The sequence below is a fragment of the Pseudoliparis swirei genome, chromosome 3 (genome assembly GCF_029220125.1).
Source record: "Pseudoliparis swirei isolate HS2019 ecotype Mariana Trench chromosome 3, NWPU_hadal_v1, whole genome shotgun sequence".
NCBI lineage: Eukaryota > Metazoa > Chordata > Actinopteri > Perciformes > Liparidae > Pseudoliparis > Pseudoliparis swirei.
Genome location: NC_079390.1, coordinates 8,932,976 through 8,954,983, shown reverse-complemented (window position 1 = coordinate 8,954,983; position 22,008 = coordinate 8,932,976). Strand labels below are relative to the sequence as shown.

The 22,008-nt window shown below is 42.7% G+C and overlaps 1 protein-coding gene across 4 annotated transcripts in view; it reads left to right on the top strand.

Moving 5' to 3' along the window:
* The first annotated feature begins 2,211 nt into the window (after positions 1-2,211).
* The window catches only part of LOC130213000 (spectrin beta chain, non-erythrocytic 1), a 45,304-nt gene continuing 25,507 nt past the window's right edge, over positions 2,212-22,008 (top strand). For 2 of the 4 annotated variants that reach the window (XM_056444386.1, XM_056444370.1), the window contains exons 1-2: positions 2,212-2,579; positions 12,024-12,211. In XM_056444386.1, coding sequence (XP_056300361.1) covers positions 12,055-12,211 — 157 coding nt within the window. In that variant the 5' untranslated portion in view covers positions 2,212-2,579; positions 12,024-12,054. Of the gene's footprint in view, positions 2,580-12,023; positions 12,212-17,211; positions 17,691-22,008 lie in introns of those variants that run through there. The other 2 variants (XM_056444394.1, XM_056444378.1) reach the window with 1 other exon arrangement.

The window sequence follows — 22,008 nt, the reverse complement described above, 5'->3', positions numbered from 1 at the left end:
CCAGTGACTGACTAAAATATACAGCTGAGTATTGTCAGCATAGCAATAACATGTGTTTGTTTATGCTAAACTTCAATCGTATAAATAGCTTTCTTCCACATTTTCAGTGTTTTTAAAGGTTGGATTTTAAAAGACTTTATCTGGGTAGTGTCATCTTAAGTGGGAGGGTCATGTAAGCAAATACAATGATAGAGAGATGAAAGTTGCATGCATTAGTGATGTTTCTAAAAATTCCACTAAATAATTTACAAGAACAGAACTTTTAATTGTTTTCAACAATAGGGTATCATAAGTGTAATTAAGCTTAAAGTTAGCTGACTTAATGTAGAAGAAAAGCCTTATTACGAATCTCATTTCATCTGACAGTATTATCAAGTCAACAATGTCTTCAAATCTGAAAACATCTGTAAACAAATTGTTATTTAAAATCTTGGAAAACTATTATTTAACCATTACCTAATCATGGTTGTTTCTCCATCAGCAGTTATCCCTTTTTTTTAAACACTCTGGTCTCTGTTTCACACATTCACATGCCCATAACAACCACAGTCTGATCAGTTGGCCACGAGCAGCATTGCTGGTGCAGATAATGGTCAATGTTGTTGCTCAACAGACCCTCATTTTATTTGTGTTATGTTATCAATCTAGACAATCGGATTGATCTCAGAAATCTGGCGGATGAGGCTTAAACGTCAACACCACTGTTATCTTTGAGGTACAAGGTCCCCTTTTAATCCATCCCCTTAGTTCAACTGTCCATCAACCCAACTAAAATAAGTCTGTGGACGAAGGTGCTGAGTGAAAAACACATTTTCTCAAATGTGTCGATACTGCAAATGAATAGCAACCATTGATGCTGTAGCTGCAGTCAGAAAGACCCTGCCCACTCAGAAAGCTTCAATAATACACTGACAGCAAACATGCAACATACTGGAATCACACTCACAACTCAGCAGGGCTTTTTCATTACCCCTAACTGCTTATGAGTAGCTATGTTCTGAACTGCTCAGACCTCTCTATGAGACCATGATCCCATAAAGCCATCGCCACTCCCACTTTGTTGTTTCAGCACCATCCATGCTCTCAGATACACACCCAATGGAGAGACAGACATGGTGCAGACTGCGCACACAAAGATACACATATAATTCAGGTGTTGGAGTTTGGGTGCCTTAAGGCCTGTCGACAGACCACCAGCAGGAATGAGTCCCTCTGGATCTTTTCTAACTCAACTGCAGGAATCATCGAATCACTGCTCACATTACTCAACCGTGCAACTGAGAAAAGCAACGGGGAAAACACTGGTGTTGAGGGTTATAGCATGAGGATCTTCCAGAGCTTTATAAATAACCCAGATCTTGGCGACTTGCTTGATGCCACACAAACCAGGTGCTGCATAGTGTCTCAGGAATAATTCAGTGCAATAGCAGAAGATGGTAAGCCGAATGGAGGCCAACCTGAAGAAAAAAAGACATCGAGATTGTGGTGTTTGTCGGTTTTAGATTTCCAGAATTTGTGACTCAATAAAAAGCGCTGATGTGGGGGAGGTGTTTTATTGGATTCATACAATGTAATTCTGCAGTGAATGTAATATTAATATACACCATGTCTATTTATAAACCACCAGGAAAAATTAATGATTTCACTGACATTGATGAGGTGAATCCATGAGAAGACGTCATCCTTTCCGGAGTCCCTTTTTTCATAGATACCGTCACCACTTACAAAGGAGATAGCTGGAGAATCTGAAGCTCCAGTGAGACGCTCAAATTGGCTGCAACCCCATGTGGATTGAAGATGATGCATTCAATGTAAACCGGAATTTCCCACACTTGCATTTGTTGAACTCCCTGGTTAAACGAATATACAGGTTTGCGAGCAAAAACCTGACTTGAGACACGAAAACTGAATATCTTGAGCGCGTTTCCGTTTTAGCACCAGGGACAGCACCAGAGAAGAGCATCTCCCTCTCTCCGCTCGGTGCAGTTATTGTTGAGAATACTGGAAATGTGCTTCTCATGTGACTGTGAAGGGTCAGCACCCACCCACCCACACCCCCACCCACACCCCCCTACGCACACCCCTAACTACCACCACCACGTCCACTTCTTCTTTCTTCTCCCTGTTGAACGGGAGCGCGACTGAGTGAGATTAGACGGCCCTTCTGATGCTCGGCCGCGGGGGAAGAAGAAGAAGAAGCTGCTGCGGATATCCGTCTCGTACCTGCCTCAAAACGGGCAATTTTCATCACTTATTTTGGTCTTCCTCCGCTGACCGCTTTGTGTGAAACCGATATATATATATATATATATGTATATATAAATATATAAAAAGGAGCCTGGTTTCGTAACGCAACGTGCTGCACCGGTAGCAGCGCGGAGGAAAAGGTCTTTTCCCACCGAGGATGCGGATTTAAAGGAGAGGCTTTATTGTCTGTTACCTGGATTTTTAAAACGTAGATTTCCAATTAGCTTCGTCGCACGCGTCGGTAGCGAAGGAAGATATTTTGCTGAAATATCGCGCACAGTGACGCGTTAGTCATAATATCGACAGCATCTAACGGAAGACAAAATAATAGGGTAAGCTTGATATTTTATTATGTGTGCATGTCTGTGTGTGTCTTATTAATACGTCCCTCCAACCAGGAGGCTAACCCACTGATAACGAAGCTAATGGGAGTGAGGTGTTCAGGTGGACGCGGTTAGCTCGCCTCCAGCTAGCTGGTCAAGTCAACACACAACGGACGTTATTGTATCGCAGCCGAAGCCATTCATGAAACTCTGAAAGAGATTCCGGTTGAAATAAACTCGTGTTTGTTTAATTCTGGCTCGTTCGCCGCCTGGTAGAGGAGTCCGTCTCACGGGCAGATATTGGGAACCATTCCTCTGCGCGACTGTCTCCTCTTGCTTTTGTTTGAACTGATGTCAAACGCAGCCACACAAGCTATATGTTTCTGCGTGGTGTGTACAACCAGCCGGTGGGTCTTAAATTCAACATCTGCAAATAAACCAACCCGAGTATTTTTGCCCCCGCCAGGTCGCCAGGTTGTAATTTGTATTTCAGTGAGATGTGGCGAAGTGTTGGCGTCTTGTAAAGCTGCTGTTGTTGTCGACATTGTGGGCTGTGTGGCTATGTTGTGATAGGACTGAGATTTATACTGCGTGCCTGCCTGGCCTAGGCTCTGAGTCATAGCTGGGATGCATCAGGTAGAAGTATGTTAAAAGGTTGTCTTGCGAGCAAAATATCCTTGAAAGCAAAGTCCAGTGAACAAGTTATTTTGAAGCACGTGAGTTTGCTTCATGCCCATCAACCAGTAAATCACGACCCCATAATTATTTTTGCACATATTGAGATCTGACATTTGCCGGCTACCACGTGTGGAAGATCCAATGTATGATAGCCCAGAGACGTCAGACCATTGAAACATGGTGTTATTGTGGGAGGATAATAACATGGGCAGGGGCCCTGCAGAGCTTTAACATTTCAATGTAAGCATCATGAGCCCGTTTAAAAATGTGTTTGTTGTTGTTGTATATTTAAAGTATGGCATATTTTATTTGATAGGTTTTATGAAATCTATAGGATAAATGAGAAAACGAGAGTGGCAACACGATTAGATTAGTTAGGGAGTAAAGTGTGGAAAGTGGAGAGCCCCTCTTCCATGCAAACCTTGACCAACAATGTACATCAGGCTCCTAGCCTACTTTATACTCAGTGGCTGATTTACACATTGATTGGAAGCTGAATGCAATAAGTTGCAGTCATCTCTAGAAGATGGGATAGAAAGCCTCCTCCTCCCACTACCTCCTCCTTGCCTTTGAGAGAAGGGAACTGGATTATATGGAAGGCTAGATTTGAAAAAATGATATCACTTAAATTGATTTTAAAAAAGTGTTTGCCTGTTATTTTTTTTCAATATACTTCATTGTTATTTACCAGGGAGATGCTAAATCAGCACTGTGATAAGAAATAACATGTTGCCTCGAATTTGAATTATGTGGTGATATTCTGAATATTTTCTCTTGAATGCCTCCTCTGTCTTGGTCATCATATCCACATTATTACAAAGACTTTATCACTTTATGTAGTTTACACTGGATTTCCCTATACAAAATTACAACATTATTATGGAGGCTCTTAGTCAAACGTGTTTTAAAGAGATTTTGTTATATCTTTCAGTTTCACCGACTCAAACTGCACATTCATCGTAGTAGATCTAATTTTTTCAAATAATTCACAGATGAGCCATATTGACTTATGAAATGATAAAATATGTAAACTTTAGATTCTAGTATTACAGGAAGAACTCTTAGACAACAAATTAAGAATTAATTAATCAAATAAATGTGCTACATTTACACAAAAGTCCCCACAGAGAAGCCAGCTGTGGTTTCATTAAGCTTGAAATGGTACCACCAGAGGGCGACGTGATGACTTCCCTCTTCCTGTTGTTGATGAAAAGATGCTCATGGAGCTTTGTCTGCAGGCATTATTAGGTGTATGATTTAAAGCAGGCCACAAACAGTATGTTTAATAATTGATACAGTCCCTTAGGAGATGTGGCTGAAATCTAGCGGCAGAGGCCCGCTGTGATATGATTAAACACCCATTGGGGAGATTACAAGGAAAACATTATTGTGTAATTGTGCATCAAAACAAACAATGTACTTGGAATAATTTATCAGCCGTTCCTGTTTCATTGTCTCTTCCATGCCCAGACATCTTCAGGTTTTTATGGACAATCTGCCACACATGAAGATGATTGTGAGGCGTAACACACATACATGTAACTGTATTTGGTAACTTACAGACAATATCTGCAGATTTATCAAATACATTTTTATACAAACGGCTCATGGTGCCATCCATGCACTCTTGTTATGCTTCATGTTAATTATAAATGCTACAGGCCAATTAGAATAAACATTACATTACATCAAATGTGTTTTCTCGTGATAGCTTTAAAAGATGAACACTCATTTGCAGGATGTGTGTTGCTATGATAGAAGTTCTCTCTGTTCTATAATTAGAAAACACTCATTGATCCAGTCAGCACTGCATCGTGTTCCCAGAAAGATCATCACCGAAACAAACTAGATCAATGCATCACAATCTTTTTATTAGAATGTATATAGTGTGTTTGTTGATAATCTTGCTCAGAACATCCGAGTCAGATCATAGCTTGTGATTGTGTTCATGGCCACAGGTTGAAATGCCTGGAGGCCTTTTTGATTGAGACACAGCCGGGTTGTGATGATAGACACACAAGATATGGTTGTCAATGGCTGGCTAGATGAACAGCATTCGACAATGGAACGGGGCCGTGAATGTGGGCCTCCCATCGTGCTGATTCTCAAAATCCCTGTTGAACAAGTTTTTTTTTCCATTCCTGCCATTTCACACTTTCATTGTGCTGCAGTGAACCACATCACTCGACCAGCGTACGCCTTGTGGAACTAGTGCCGTTTGCTGATGTGCAGTTAATCATTTCAGTATTGTTAGTTTTTTCCACATGTGATCTTTCACATGTGGTTGCCTCAAATGTAAGCCCCCTGAAAGCGATGCTTTTGGCATGCGTGTCCTGTGTTGTGAGGCCAGAGCGTGACATTGATGGTGACTCGAGGTTGAAATGGTTGCTTTCTTTATCTGCTGCCATAAAATAACAATGACAATCCATCCGTAACTGTGTCAGAGCTACAACTGTTAAAAAGTAAATCGATATATAATAAAATAAAGTAGGTCATCAGGATGAATAATACAGCATCTTTAAAACAAGGCAGTATGGAACTCATCAATCTTATTTAGGCCAAATAAACTCGAGATCTGCCCTGAGCAACTGTGTCATCAATATAAATGTGCATATTTTCTTGCATCTAAAAATAAAACTGCAGCCAATAAGTAAAGTTGATCAGAAGTTATTTTATTGCTTTAATTGTATTTACAGTCTATATTAAGGACGGTCCAGTCATCTCCTCTATCTTTAATATGTGAGCAAAGTAAAGAGAGAGAATGAATGAGGTCATTACAGGGGCACACATGGCAGCGGCCAGGAGCTGGACAGAGCCAACACCATCTGGAAAGCTTGCTGGGGTTTCAAATGTTTTAATATGGCACCTCGTTTACTATTACACCTAATTACTGTATGCTCCCAATGATCAAATCCACCTTTTTAAAATATGAGGTCATTGGAATGACTTTGTTTTATGTTCAGTGCCTCTCGTGTGGACAGACCTTTTATGCATGTGCAGAGGTTCTGAGCAGTGGCTGCAGCTCCACTTCACCGGGTCACACACTGTTGCACTGCTGTGACCTTTGCCTCGGTTTGTCCAAACTGTGGCATCAAATAATGATGTGACTACAAGCTAATGCCTCCGGATGCCCAGTGTCGCCACAGTGGGAAGACGGTTATAAAGATATACCTTTATGAAGCCTTTTGTGTGTATTTCAACTTCCCAGTTAAGCAATGAAGCATATCTTTAATCTTCTGAGATGCAGGTCAATCCTCATTTAGCCGTGGAACACGTCGCTCACACTGATTGCCCCCTCATGCGTCACATTGACGGAGATTAGGCAGTGCAGCTTGGAGATGGGGTGTAGGACGGAGATTGTTTGCAAGTCAGGCGCTGCTTCACTGTCCGTGGCGTAGCTAAAAAGGTCCAGTAGTGCCTTTTGTGTGATGTCATTGTAGGTCCTGCTTTTCTCAGTCCAATATTTGATTAGGTTGTCCGAGATTATCGGGATGTGTCTGAATCCCGAAATCAATGAATGGCGGTACCTTTCTGACGCACTGTTGTATTCTACTGATTGTCTTCAAATCCACGCACCATTGTGCAGTAAACAGAACGAGGGCCCCGAACCAAAGGGACATCTCTATGTCCGTGTGTGGAAGGCATGCGTCCAGCGTGAGCATTTGATCAATGTGATGCTACCGGTCAACAAAGGACCGCTGCTGTCCTATTCAGGCCAGGATCAGCCGCCTGTGGGGGGGCCTCTGATGCATACAGGAAAGGCCCGAACGGCCGGCCTCAGCTCTGTGCTGACTCCTCCATTGTTTGGGGCCAGTTTGGCGGAGCAGGCTTTGTGCGCGACATCTGGGGCTCTGCCTCCCCTCCCCCCATGCTCGTCTGAGGACGACAGGCTGGCGACACGGAGGTGCCAGCTCAGCCTGAACTCATTGAAATGTGTGTGTGCGAAGCTCTTGGCGGATTTACAGGCATAGTGATATGTGTTCAGTAATATTTCAAACGTAATAGATGTGTTTTATGAAAAGGTGGATCGCTCCTCCCCCTCCTCCTTGTTTGGCGTTCCAGGGTGTGGTTGTGTGTGTTTACCCGATTCCCCTGGTGCTGTGTGGCCGGCTAAGTGCGCACGGGCCTAATTCCCTGACGGTGAATGATCGTGGGCTCCATTTCTCTGTTCCGCTCGCTCTCTGATTAACGGGTGCAGGGACAAACGGACCAGCTGGGCAAAGGGAAGCGGCTCCGGGAGGGGGGGAGGGACGGCGGAGACGGAAAGAGGTGGCGGCACCGCCTGTCCCCCCTGCTTTCTCGGCGCTGCTTTCTTCACCGGCGTCACTCGCTCGTGATGTGCGTCTGGGGTTTCGCCTTGAGGCATTCCCGTGCCCCACTTTCGCTCTTCACTTTTTCAGACGCACTCGTCTTCCAAACAGTCACACGTCGTGGTGCATGTCCCGCTTTCCTATTTTTACCTGAGAGAAAGCGCGGCGTCATGTTTGAGAAGGTTGGCCTCCATGCCTTGTTACCCAGCTTGAGGATCTGTGTGGCCTCCACCAAGCCTCTCTTGTGTTTACACAGCCCTGCCATGTTGGCAACGCTTTTACAATAAGATAGATAGATAGATAGATAGATATATACTTTATTAATCCCCAAGGGGAAATTTGTCGTGACAGTAGCAGCAACACACAAGAATAAAAATAATATGCTGATGGTAACAGCAGCCCGTATTTCTTTTGTGTTCGGTTTTGTCGATTGCACCAGTGTCTTCTTTCATTACATTAATGACCATCTTTTGGCATGAATTTGTGGATTAGACCGTGAGGGGATTTTCTTTCATGAAACCTCTTTTATCCCCCCCCCTCCATTTTGTGCCAGATCTGTCTGACTGCCCCCCCCCCCCCTCCTTGATATGAGCAGCAATGGTGGAGGTTGCAGTGCCGTGGCATTTGGGGCTGCTATCTTACGGTTCGTGCATGGAAAAACTTTGACTCGGAAGGCTCCTTTGTGCCTTTTTTGCTTTGCAAACCACGGTTTCAGTGTTGAAGTAGTTTCCAGCTTCTCTCTCCGGGAGGCGACTGTACTTCACTCTGCCTGTTTGTAGGCGTGATTGTAGGTGTTGAACCGACACGTTTTGGGTGCTGAATACTGATTTGCCGTGCCACGCTGAGTGGGTGGATTTGTGTGTGTGTGCAGTTGCTGGTGGGGGTGTGACAGGTCAGTTCAGCTTGTGTGTGTGGTTTTGTGCGTGTGGGTGATTGTGTGTGAGGATGAATACAGTAGGTTGTATCATAGTAGGTCAGGGGATTGTTTGTCTGTCTGATCCATTGAGGGGCGATTAGTGCGAACACCGGGTCGAGCCTCTTCCTACCGACAATAAGTGGACTCTTGTGACCAAACGGGTCCTGCCCCCCCCCCCCCTCCCCCCGCTCTACTCCCACAGACAGATTGTCATTGACTTCCTTGCTGCCAGGCCTGGCCTTGACAGTGTGTCCTGTGTGTGGCTCTTGCTTCCGTGCTGCGATGCTTGGGTGATTTAAGATGCGTGTAAATCTAAGCACTTAGTCAGCCGCACAACAACCACAATCAGTCGCAGGTTTATATTGTTTATTAATCTGCCCAATAATCTCACACGATGATGCTGAGGGTGAAATGTTGAGTTTGTGTATTGACTGTAGTTATTGAATTATACATAATATTGAATTCATAAATGAAGGATAACGATGAGAAATAAAGACACACTCTCAAGGGGGTCAAAGTATTAGCCAACTCCTGGGGTGCCAGTGAGTGGGGAGGTGACGGGTCTGGAGTGTGGAGGCGTTGCTCTGCCGTCTTCTCTAATCCCTGCATTTAGTTTCTATTCTCAGCCACTGCTTAATCTGCCACTAATAGGATTTGCCACGCTTTTGTTTGATTTATTTTTTATAGTTAGAATGTGGCTTGTTTGACTCGTCTGAACACGAGTAAAGTGTGTTGATGTTTAAGTATATGTTGTATTGCACAGCAGAAATGGAGAAGTTTGACAAAATCTCAGCCTCTCTCTTGAAAGTCATATTTGAATACAACGCCCAATGAGTCCTGGTGTTCTCTTATGCATCCACATTTTTTTTTACCATTTAGTTGCAACATCCCTGGTTTGATTGTGATTTATATCTAATAAAAATGAAGAAAACGACAAAGTAATATAATGTGGCACACATCAGTCACACTTTAAGTTGCTCCTATGATTGAGACTGAGACTGAACTCTCTGTTATTGCAGTTTGAGGACAGCTAACAAATGGATGTAGGCTTTTGAAATCCGCACCACCTCATTCCCACGGCATCAATGTTTATTGCATTTAATGATTTGGGAAATATGGGCCCAACCTTGATGTCCACTGGCGGCGTACAATATTGATAGGTATCGGGTTTGGCAGCGGTCCGTTATCGAACTCCACGTTTGATTGAGAGGATATATTGACTTTCATGACATGACTAGTCCAAGAATCGTCCCAGACACATTCTTGGCCACCTTACATTGAAACAGATACATCTGTCAGCAGCTGTTAACGTGCTTTTTAATCATACTTCAAGGAAAAGAACAGGGTGTGAATACATTACCTTATTAATGTGTGATGTGTTACAAAGCTGGCCGACTAGATCTCATCTAGACTAGAGCACCACCTTGTATGTTGCCGAGAATCCGTTTCTTCCAACCGCTCACTGTAGTACCACGTAATCTAACCGCGACTAAACTCACCAGGACAGACATGATGGAGAGAGTGGGTGCATTAAATGAATTGAACAGGATTTGTAGTCCTTAGTTATTCTTAACCATATATGCCTCCTCACAAAACCCCATTCATTTGACGACTTTCCTCTCACTCATCTCACTACAAGGCAGCCACAGCTGCGAGACACAACAAAGATAAAGGTATTAGCAAACTGACTCACCATAATCTGTTCAATGCTCTGAAACAAATGGCCCCAGTTAGTTAATGGCTTTCTCTGATGGGTTGGGGGGGGGGGGGGGGGTAAATCTTAATGTAGCTCCAGTGCATAACACTAAGGACATGATCTGTCTGGTCATGTACAGGAGTGGTTTTATACATTCATTAACACATTACACATGTTTGAGTTGTGATGTATAGGAAAAATATTCAGGAAAGATGCATTTATTTCCAGCTCAAACTAAAATCTGTCAGCATAATCCAGAGACTCAGCCGGTTAAAGAAAAGGTGTGGGACTGACCTCTGCCTATTGCTTGTTGCCATCCGAGGATGCCCTTGTTATTATAACTGAACGCTGAGTTGGTACAAATGGCATGATGGTAGGGATGTTGAATGGCCAACTGTGTGTGCAAGGGCAGGGACATGTGTGTGTTGTGTATCCAATCAGTGTAGATTGAGCCGGATTCTGCCATCGACACTCATGACGGTAGCCGAGCACCGGCCTATTTCAACGTTTTTATCTCCCTCAACACTCTGGCAGTTGTACTCTCTCGGCTTCTATTATGATTCTCATTTGAGCATCTCAAACTTGAGTGCAGCTGTGAGGAGAGTTAGAGAGCATCATCTGGCCGAGGAGGAAATTGAAATAGATAGGGATGCACCGATCTGATCGGCGCCGATCCATATCGGCCGATATTGCCATTATCGGTTTTGATCGGCGTTCTCAAAACGGCCGATCAGATGACGTAACATCTGCGAGAACTATCAGACGTTTCAATCGCCGCGCACCGCAACGGAGACGATGCGCCCGGCGAGGGCCGCAGAGTGAGAGGACCACGAGGGGATCCTCACCACCGAGCGGCGTCCCCGTCCCCCGAGTTGAATCTCTGGGTCGACTCAGCCGACACTCACATGTCTGAGGCTCTGAGCCCCTATAGACTGATGCTCACGGTAAACGCATTCGATCCGGAGTGCGCGAGGGTTTTGATAACGTTAGCGGAAGGATTTATGTGACAACATCCGGTTTTGCAAAGTTAGCGGAAAGAACCACGTGAAACAACATCCGTTTTTCAAAATAAGATGTCGACAAATCATACACGACTATCATATAAAAGGAAACAATGAACTGATTTAGTATCTTTATAGATCGTTTCTGAGATTTAGCTTAAATTATGCTAACATTAAAACAGTTTTACTGTACCAAGGAAGAGTTTATACAAATAAGTCAGACTTTTGTATGTTAAAAAAAGTCCTGTATATAGATTTCCCCAAGAGTTCCAGGAAATGAATAATGCAGATGTGTTCCATACATATCTGAAATCCCCTACAATAGCAATCAAACACTTTTAATGTATCAATTAGGACATTTTTCAAAGTAAAAGTCCTAAATGTTTAAAGAAATCTGTAATTTCTTTAATGTTTGAGTTGCTTTATTTCCTCATAGTCCTAGGCAATAATGCTACACAATAAATAGAATGCTTCAATCGACACCATGATTGGTATTATCGGATCGGCAGATACTGATTTCGGTGATCGGCACCAAAAACCTGATTGGTGCATCTCTAGTTTTTATCTCCCTCAACACTCTGGCAGTTGTACTCTCTCGGCTTCTATTTGCATATGATTCTCATTTGAGCATCTCAAACTTGAGTGCAGCTGTGAGGAGAGTTAGAGAGCATCATCTGGCCGAGGAGGAAATTGAAATAGACTCTCCCTTTCCAAACTGAACCTTCCAAACATTAGCTTGTGAACATTTCAACGGTCAGTCTTGTGAAGCTTCTGATATCACGCATTGTTGCCTCCCTTTTCTGTACGTGTACTAAGTTTAGGTGCTTTTGTGTCTCTGTGTCTGAATTGCAGGTTGAATGTGTTTTCCTCCAGCCTGGACAACATGAGCACCATCTCACCGACGGACTTCGACAGCTTGGAGATCCAGCAGCAGTATAATGACATCAACAACCGCTGGGACCTGGCAGCAGAGACTGACTGGGATAATGAGAACGGTTCAGCACGCCTCTTCGAGCGCTCACGCATCAAGGCCCTCGCAGGTATGCTACACGTTTGGTATCACGCAAATGTAGTCGTATAGTTTGGAGCAGTTTCCACCGCAAAGTTACAGTGAGCTGCAAGAGAAACCTGTTCTCAAACCATCAGCTTTTTAAAGGCTAACTTATTAACAAATTGCACCGCTGTCAGCATTGAATCCTTCCAACCTGAACGGGAGGATGTGAATGTTGTTTCCACAAGACAATCAAAAGACTTGAGTACAATATCAAAGGCAAGCAAAAGAAACATTCACCAAAATCCAGTAATTATTTTTTACCAAACTATATAAATTTATATTACTGGAGCAACTGTTACAAAAATACTTTATTTCATATAAAATCATCATATGATGAAATGTAAGAAATTCTATTCTGAATGTTATTTGAAACGCATTTTAATGTAAAAATATTTAGTGGAAATCCTAAGGGCTGATTAACTCTACAGATAGACACGTATTAACTTGCCACCCTCGCAGCATTACGGCTATAAACGACGCATATTACAGCACCTGTAAAATATAAGCAATTTCCCTTTGTAACCGATTAGCTGGTGTTTACTCCACTCAAACAGAACATCTGTGGTTGTAATCTCTCTCGTATAAGTCAACACATCCTTTTTTGCAAATATCATCAATAAAGACATCATTGTATCATATTTAGGCAAGTACGGTAACTGTTTTTGAAGTAACGTTATTAAATGCGCAACAGCAGTTTGAGAAAACAGACAGTCACAAAATCACAAACGCATAGCAATTTACACCAATCTAATGAGGTCCTGTGGACTTGAGGTGCCAACATTATTTATTTCTGTCCCAAAAGGCACAAATCTCTCTTTATAGGCCAAGACCGAAATACCTCCAAAATGAGGACAAAGCCAGGCAGCTGTGTAGTCAATTCACCACAGAGCAATACGCTGTGATGGAATGAGGTGTTGAGGCGAGTCTTTAGGCTGCTGTAGGTGACCCAAGCCCAGTCATGTTACAGTCATTTAAAAAACAGCCATTACACCAGTGTTCCTGAAAGACAATTTGTTTTCTGTGCTGGAACGCTCTACATTAGTCCGTCTGCTGTGCCCAAACAGTGGTCTGACCAAAAACGAATGAGAAGGCTGCATTTTTGTTTACACTGTTGGTCTGAAGGAGGCTTTATTCCACACTTTACTCGCTTACCCTCGAGCCTCTTGACATCCTTCCAAGTTGTGCAAGTGCATGTCTGTGGGCCAGCCAGTCCTGGTGGAAGCTCTACCTAACGGGACCCAGGTGACCATTCTGATGGCTCCATTAGTTGTTGAAGCACATACAATGTGCATGTATGTGTGTGCATGTGCACCCTGTACTTTCCTGGTTTCACATGCTAAAGTAAAATATCTGTAAATAGTCAAAACAAGTTGCAGTATCAAGGAGAACCCAGCAGAGGGGAGCAACAAGCAGGCACGCACACACGCACACACATACACACACACTAAAACTCTCTCTCTCTGTAATGATTTTTGAGCACCGCTGTAGTCAAAGTACTTCTAAAAAGATAAACCTCATTTCACTTACAAATACTTCCCGACTCATTTCCTTATGCCAAAGGGAAACACACTTTGGGTTTTGCCCTGATTCTGTTGCTTCAAGATATTCTGTATCTTGCTGCCATGTAATTATGGAAAGCAACAGGGGGTTGTAATACTATTGTACACGCGTGACCAGAGGTGTGTGTGTGAGAATATACCTGATAGCATCTCTGTTTGACAAGTGTGGGCTTGATGTGCACATTCTTTGACATGCTGGAGCAGCTATAGCCCCCGAGGCGTAGCTCCTGCCCACCTTTTACAACTTCTCCCCAAATGTCAAGACGTTCAGCGTTTTGTGAGCTGCTCCTTATGTACGCTTCATTCTCTCACGGACTCTCTAAACTCAACTGTCTCTATTCTCTATGAAATTAATTGCCTCATTTCCTGATTCACACCTCTTACACCCAGCAGCAGCTGCCACTTGTTTCACACGACAGAACCACCCCTTTGTGAAGATAATTTAAATTTGCATAAATAACCACATATCTACTTTCCTGTACTGCGTGGGTAGCAAATCAAGCGGTGCACATTTGCCTTTTTTTTTTTTTAAAGTAGCGCCCAGCTTCACACTCAAACAGTTACATGTATTTACTGGTGGGGAAAGCAAAAGGCCCATTCACTTTAAAACAAAGAAAAGGAATGTAGACTTAATTTAAATCTGACATCTGCATTTAACTCATCCAAGGACCATATCAATTCACTCTGCAGCATTTGGTAGCTACTTGGACTCTGACTCGGGTGATTGTTGCCTGGGTCCAGACCTTTGAGCGCCACAGAGAACTAACAAGTAGCCTATCAGGGCCGTAGGCGGGACGAACATTTGTCGAGCGTTGTCAGCTGTGCGCGGTAACAGAGGAGCAATCATAAAAATGGAGACCGCTACAGACAATATTGATGCTGCTATCGAGACTGTTATTAATTGATTAAAAGTACTGATTACTTTGAAATCCAAACGGAAATCTACTTTGATGTGTGGGAACATGTAGAATGTATCCCCGTCGTACGACTCGGTGCCGGGTCGAGACTGTGGCATAGCCTCTTTTTATGTTGCGCCTGTGTTGGCTCTTACAGCTCTCCATAAGACATTGTGAATCCTCAACCCTTTGCTGCTGAATAGTATTTTTGAATTTCATTTGACTAACAAATTAATTTCACATATCCTGCATATCTTCTCAATGTATATAATTTCTCAAAACTAGATGGTACATATAAAGGTGGTATTCCTTTACATTCCATGTAATGACATCGCAGGCTAGTTCTGTTTTTTAACTTTCTCTTCTAGCTTGCTCCGCTCCTCTTCAATGCATCACTTGTCAACTTAAAATGAAGGCGGATACATTGATCGCTCGTGTTTTGCAAAATGGAAATGAATCGTAGTGAAGACGATGTCCGAGTGAAGATGGAAACGGTGCGTGACGAGTTGACCTTTCTGTCTGATGTCAGGCAAAAGTGATTGTTGAACTATGTCGTGAAATCAACCCTACACGCTCCGGGGGGATTCCTTTTCAGATCAGATATTTACTGCCAGTGTTTGAAGTATAGTCCAGCCTTCTGCCCTCCCCCGGGTCCCTCAGAGGGGTTTTTCTGCTGTAGGATGATCAAAAATGGCATGTTCAGCAATATATCTCTCCTTTCTCCCTCTGGTAGTGCTTACTCCTCCACAGCTTCTATCCCTTTTCTCCACTGCGTCCATTCACCACACCAGACCATCATTAATAATCATTAATTCCTGTTTTCTCAATGCTGGAGTTCCTCCCACATTTCCCTTTGCTGTTTGTTTTCATATTTCACGAGATTCCGAAAGATAATCATCAATCATATCCGGTGTGTTTATGTATTAGTATATCTAAATGATGGATCAGTTGTAAAGGGAGTAAACTGCTGATAAGTTCCATGTCCCAGACGCACCGACCTGCCATCACATCTGCCTGTCATGCTAATTGGGATTGTGATGTTTGATATATGCCCAGTCGGATCTTAAATGGCCATTACCAGTTTACCAGTTCTCTGCTCTTCATTTCTCGCTGCATGCGACCACGGCGTAGCGTCTGGCCCTCAGAAGGAAGTGTGTTCTGTTCGGATCTCATTATTCCAGTCCCCCTCTATAAACACCCAGTCACAGAAGGCCCCGGAGCATTTGGTCCTTTAATGAGACTCATCCAGATGTTCCCTGCTCATCAGGACAAGCACAGATTAAAAAAAACAGCAGATCTTTTTACCACGGCCCCCTGACCAGACCAAACGCCATCCTCTCGTAAGAAAGGTTGTGACCTTAGTCCTCACTGTTTACAGTCTTGTGTAACTTCTGCACACACAGGCATTTATTACAGCTGTAACTTTTAACTTTTAAGATGATAGCAGCTGCAAGATAGAGTAAACTTTCCTTCCGTTCACTAAGTTCAAAATGTATTAATCATTTTCTCTTCATGTATTGTTTCAGCTGACAGTATTGTTGGTGTGTTATACACTGATAACTACATTTATTATTGGTGTAGTGGGGAGTCATGTGTACATGAACTTGCTTGAGAATCTGAAATATGCACGATATGTTCCTTTATCCAGTGATGGAGGAAAACAATTGTTTTGTATCTTTCAAATCCCATCACAATTCAAAATAGTCCATTTTACTCCAGTGTTTGGTTGCAAACTATCATTTAATCTTTAAAAATCATAAAAAGCCAAGAAGATTTCCCCCACAAGTTGTCCCAATCATAATTTGTATAACTGCCCCTCATCTATTAAAACATCAAATGTGTTAAAGCTGTGTAGTTCTATAATTATTCTGGACTGGTAATGACTCCCTTCCACCCCCACGCCGGCCTCACCATCTGCTTGACAAACAGACACACACACACACACACACACACAAGTTCATCATTTCAAATCTTGTTCAGGCAGGAAAGAGCTTGTTGTGTTGCCGAGACATTCTTAACAACTTCCTTCCTGTCTTAACGCCTTATCACAGGGCAGACCACGTGAACCGGAAAAGGAAGATAAAATCTGGTCTTAGAGAGTGATAGAAATAAGAACCACACAGCAGGATAAGAGGATGCGGTCTGATGGCGACTTTGGTGCTGGACCTTGTTGGCCAGGCCACACCCCGCTGCTCCCTGGCATTAAGGTGGAGTTGTATAATCTGCCCCAAGCTACGCTGAGCAGAGAACTCCTAATGGTTTAGTCCACCTCTACACCTCCTCCCTCCCCTCATCTTTCCACGGTATTCTTCCTCCGTGCTCCTCCCTCAAACACACCTTATGCAAATGCATATGACACCATTTTCAGACGGCACAGCCGGCTTTGTTTACACAGCAATCCGACCGCAGCCGGTTGCCCTGCTGTGCTCTGCTCCAGCAAATAAATGTGTGTTCAGAGTTTGGAGGGAAGGAGCAGTCGAGCGCAACTCAACTTTTCTACTTTGCTCAGAGGGGCCACACGTGTGGTGAAATTCTTCACGAGACGAGTGAAACAAGAGAACGGTTTGTTCTTCGGCTCCGTTTGAAATCATTTTTTTTGAACAAACCCTCCACCGTTGCACTGCTGTATTTTCATTGGACAAGGTGGGACGAACGGTAAAGAACAGGCGGCAACATTTTCAAGCTTGTGTTGTGCCTGACTGACGCACAGCATTGACGGATTCTAGGAGAGGAGGACACATCAAGGCCTTTTGGATATACTACACTTTTATCTGCTGGAAAGCCCTCTGAAGGATTTGATACACTTGCAGCGGGAAAGGTTGCCTCTCGTGTGCTATGCCGAAAAACTTCCATTCACTCTGTGTCTGAGAGGGATTTTAGGAGAGATATCCAGAAAAAAAGGCCATGGAATTGGACCGCAGGGACCGAGAGCCCTGCTTGTCCCCGGCTGCATTTGTTAATCAGGTGCAATACTCTAACATCCTGGAAGGAAGGTTTAAACAGCTGCAAGGTAAGAGTCACACTGACCTGTCGATATGGTTGAAAGGGAATTTCCACTCTATTTGCAAATTTATGATATACCTTTTATTGATTGATTTGTTTCGGTTAGTCAATCTGTTTGAATTAAGAGTTGTTTTATTGACCTCACAGGATAGAGCCTCAAGTTCTTTGCTGCGTGGCCTATGGAAACAGTTTTTTAATGTTAAAACTTATTGATACGACTTACGAGAGAACAGTGCTACTCTTTAACATATTTCCTGTTTGTTGAAATAGGAAATATTAAGTAGAAAATGACTATTTAGCCAGTGTTATAGTGGTAGACCTACAGCAGGTGCTCCGGGTTGTAAATTAGTCTCCAGTAATGGCTCAACATTTCTCTGGTTTCTTCCTGTGAGAGGTTAATAAGACTCCTCTCTCGATTCAGTTCTGTTTTTAGTGATTCTTTTGGAGAGATACCAATAGAGCCTTGTAGACACAGTAGACTTCAGCTCGGCTCTAAAGCAGGCAGTCTGGCACCTGATCACTGGGCCACCTGTCCTTTCTTATCTCATTACAATGCACAGCTCTGTCTCTGGCTAAGGCCTGTGCGGTCCTGCAAACAGAAATCACAAAGGCCAGTAGTTGTGACACAGGACGTAGAAAAATTATGCAATAACTAAAGTCACAAACTTTCAAATGGAAGCAAAATCAACACTTTTGAATGTGAGAAGGTGTTTTGCTGGATCACCATGTGTACCTGTTAGAATTCTTGTGTTACCATGTGGCATGTTCCTGTGAGCTTTAGACTTCTTAGTCACCGGCCGTGAGATAAAGTATTGGCAGCAGCTGAATGTGTACGGGCATTTGAGTCAGAGGTGTGCATGCAGATCATAGTGTTTTGCTCGTTTCCTGTCCCACCCTGGGCTAGAATGAAGTGCTGCTTTAGAGTGTGCTTGAGGGGCAGGTCTCCTGTGCATGTTTCACATTCTTGTAGTGCATCAACAATATATTAGGCAACATCTTGGTGCCACCAAGGAAGGGGATGGGTCTGCTGAAAAAAAAGTCTGAATGCATTTTGCCGCCACCTCCACACTGATAGCCGCGCTGCTCTTGAGTGAAAATAAGACTCCAAAAAATAGCATCTTTTACTTCAATAAAAATAAAAGTTTTACAATATTGTCAGATTCAACTATGCAACGACATGCACAAAGAAGCCAAGGGCACATATCTGCATATCTTTTAAACTTGGCAATACGGCATTTTTGGGGTCAGAGATCAATGACACGTTTTACGCTGACAGGATTTATTCACACTTCCCTACAACAAGAATATTGTGAAATGTAAGTTCATTCATACTGGAATCTCTGTTTATGAAAACACGGTTAGGGGAGTTAAGATGAGAGATGTGTGACGCAGGTTATGTTCTCTGTTGGTCATCTCTGTGTATGAATATGTTCTTGATGGAGTTTGCTGTAAATATACCCATGCACACATACTCAGACACACAACTCAACACGTTTTGGCAATACACACTTGTATTTCCAGTCGGACTACCCTTGAGGCTCATTCTTTGTGTCACTCCCTCCGGCCCTGTTTCAAACCATGGTGTGTGCTGATGATTACATAGGTGGGTGTTTGCCTCACACAAATGGAGGTGTTCACAAAATATTATTTTTATCTCAACCATACATTATGTTTACAATAATTTGAAATATTTGTCACCATTTCACATGCAGTTTGTGCGAGGTCAGTGGTCTCCAACTTTTCCTTTTTTGAACAATTTTTTTTATCTGGAGCATACAATGGGCATCTTATTATCCGGGAACAAGTCGTATATTATTAATTTTTATTGCCAGGAAATTGTTAGACTGATTTTTAGGACCGATAACAGTCATGAAAGGGCTGAACTCATCGAGCATTGTTTGTCCAGCGTTGAATGATAAGTAACTAAATAACTACGGCCAAGGATGACTGGTTTAATGGAGCACTGAGCCACGTGGTTAAATTGAAGTGAGAAGGAAAACTTTAATTTCTGACTTTGACACATGGCGCCACAGTTGGTTTTAAACATAGGTTTCTGTTTTTTGACCAACCTTCACATTATCCTTTAGCTCATAAAATCCTTCATGTTCAATTATTTCATGTCCTCTTTTTACACCATGACATTTTCTAGTAGCTCAAATGACACATGCTCATCATATTATGCAATCTCATGGTTCCTTGTGTGTAAAATGCAATAGAGAGATGTGTGGGAGTTTCCCTTTTTGCTTTTATTGCCTCTTCTGGAGATTGATTTTGGCCCCAAATTAGATTTTTTTTCCGTTTTAGTCGATTTATGTAGTAGTTCAGAGATTGAGTGTACTCTGTTCGACCAAACGGTCATTGTCCTGGCTACCTGCACTCTGAGTCCACTGAGTGGACTGAAGTATGTACTGAATTGACTCATTTTACACTATATCTTCTTCTTCTTCTTCTTCAAGGGATCAATGTCCAATTTGAGGTCAAGTTTCGGGTCTAGTGGCACACTGTTGTAATTTAATATTTCTAACACTTCTAGTGAAAGCTCTGACTCTCGGGGCCTTCAGCTGTAACTCACATTACCGTGGTGAGGTTTCACCACACGCACACACAAAATGCCTTTGTGTTTATACATTTTTCTCAATATTGACATTTTCCTACTTGGAAGGGTAACAAGAAAGTGTTTTGGATGCTTTAGGAAAATGATTGTCTTGTTGACTTTTCACACCCTATTGTGTCCAGATGTTATGGCTGGGAGCTGCCTGTTTCTGTCTCCTTTCTCATGTGGTTGTCCTTGGCCGGTCCCCTCTTCCCTGATCATCCCCATTATGAGCTGCAGATGGCAGGGGGGTGGGGGGGCATGACCTGAAGGACATGTTGCGTTCCTTGACTGCCTTCAGAAAGGGAAAGAGGATAGGATTTTATCTTGTTCACCCTTTCAGTCCGTTTCATTGCGAGAGCGAACCTGTTGGCACGGCAACACACAGTGTCCTTCTATACTTGTGACCGCAAACTGTTAGAAGTGTAAAAATAACTCATGTCACTTGTGTCAATGCAGCAGTTTTACCACAGCCCTACTTTGAAAGTATTAAGCAAAGGAAGGGCAGTTTTGTTTTTCCAGGGAGAGAAATGTCAAAGCGTTTGCATCTATAGGTGCCTTTCTGCTTTTGCAGACAGTTTGAGTTTGATATTACAAATAATTGGTCTGGCGATATGCAGGAATGCCTTCTCTCAACGCTGTAGACATGTCTAACACTGAGGGTGGATTTTCAATTCCCTCCAGAAATATATAACGTAAGAGTGAAATAACATGTGCACTCAATGATTTCATCAAACGGTGTCCGGTACATACAGATGTTTTTCAGACTAATACCTAACACTGAAGTAATTGTTGAATTTGAAGGTGTAGTACTTATTTAGTAGTTACTTAATTCAAATTCTCAAATATAAAAATGTACAAATCTGAACTCCTTGATGGCCTGGTCTTTTCATGGTTATGTTTACTTTATTAACAGCATTCTTTTGTGGGCCTGATGAGGCCACTAATCCAAAGAATGTGAGATGCCTGATCTTTTTAGGATATCGAATAGACTCAATGGAGACATACCAGATTGTGATTTATTCAGATTTACCTAAACATGGTAGATATTAAGTGTCAAAACAAAATGTCCATATGCACATACATAAAGTAGACACACTTATGTCCTCACACAGACACACTAATAACAATGTGGTTTTCTGATCATTTTTATATACATCACACATGACACATCCTTTGTTCCTCACAGTTGTTTCACGCACAGTTCAACTGTATTTATGTGCAGACTTAACAATACAAACAATGTTAGTATTACAACAATGTGAGATTGCTGAAGTTGCATTGTAGAATATTGTTCATATTTTATATATTGGCCTGGTCACCCTCGAAAAAGAGATTTTTTAAAATCTCAATTGGATTCACCTGGTTAAATAAAGGTGTAAATACAAAATAATAAAATATATTGTAAGACCATACGAGTAAGATCAGAGATGAAGGTGAGTCAGACTCTCACTGAGGGCCTTGCTCTGACTGACCGAGAGAAGTTCATTAAAGCAGATTAAAGCCGCCGGATTGATGGAAGAAGTTTGCTCATTGGTTTTGACAACGTTGTGACCAGAGGCACTCATTACTCAAGCTCAGGCTGGGAGAGGGACCGGGTGTCAAGAGTTTATGAAGTCAAGGGCATTTGAACCCGGCTAGAAGGGGAACCGGGAACGGTGAGGGACGAAGGCATGACCTCGGCGCCACATAAAACGAGATTCATTCGTGAGCAGCCCTTAATGATTACCAG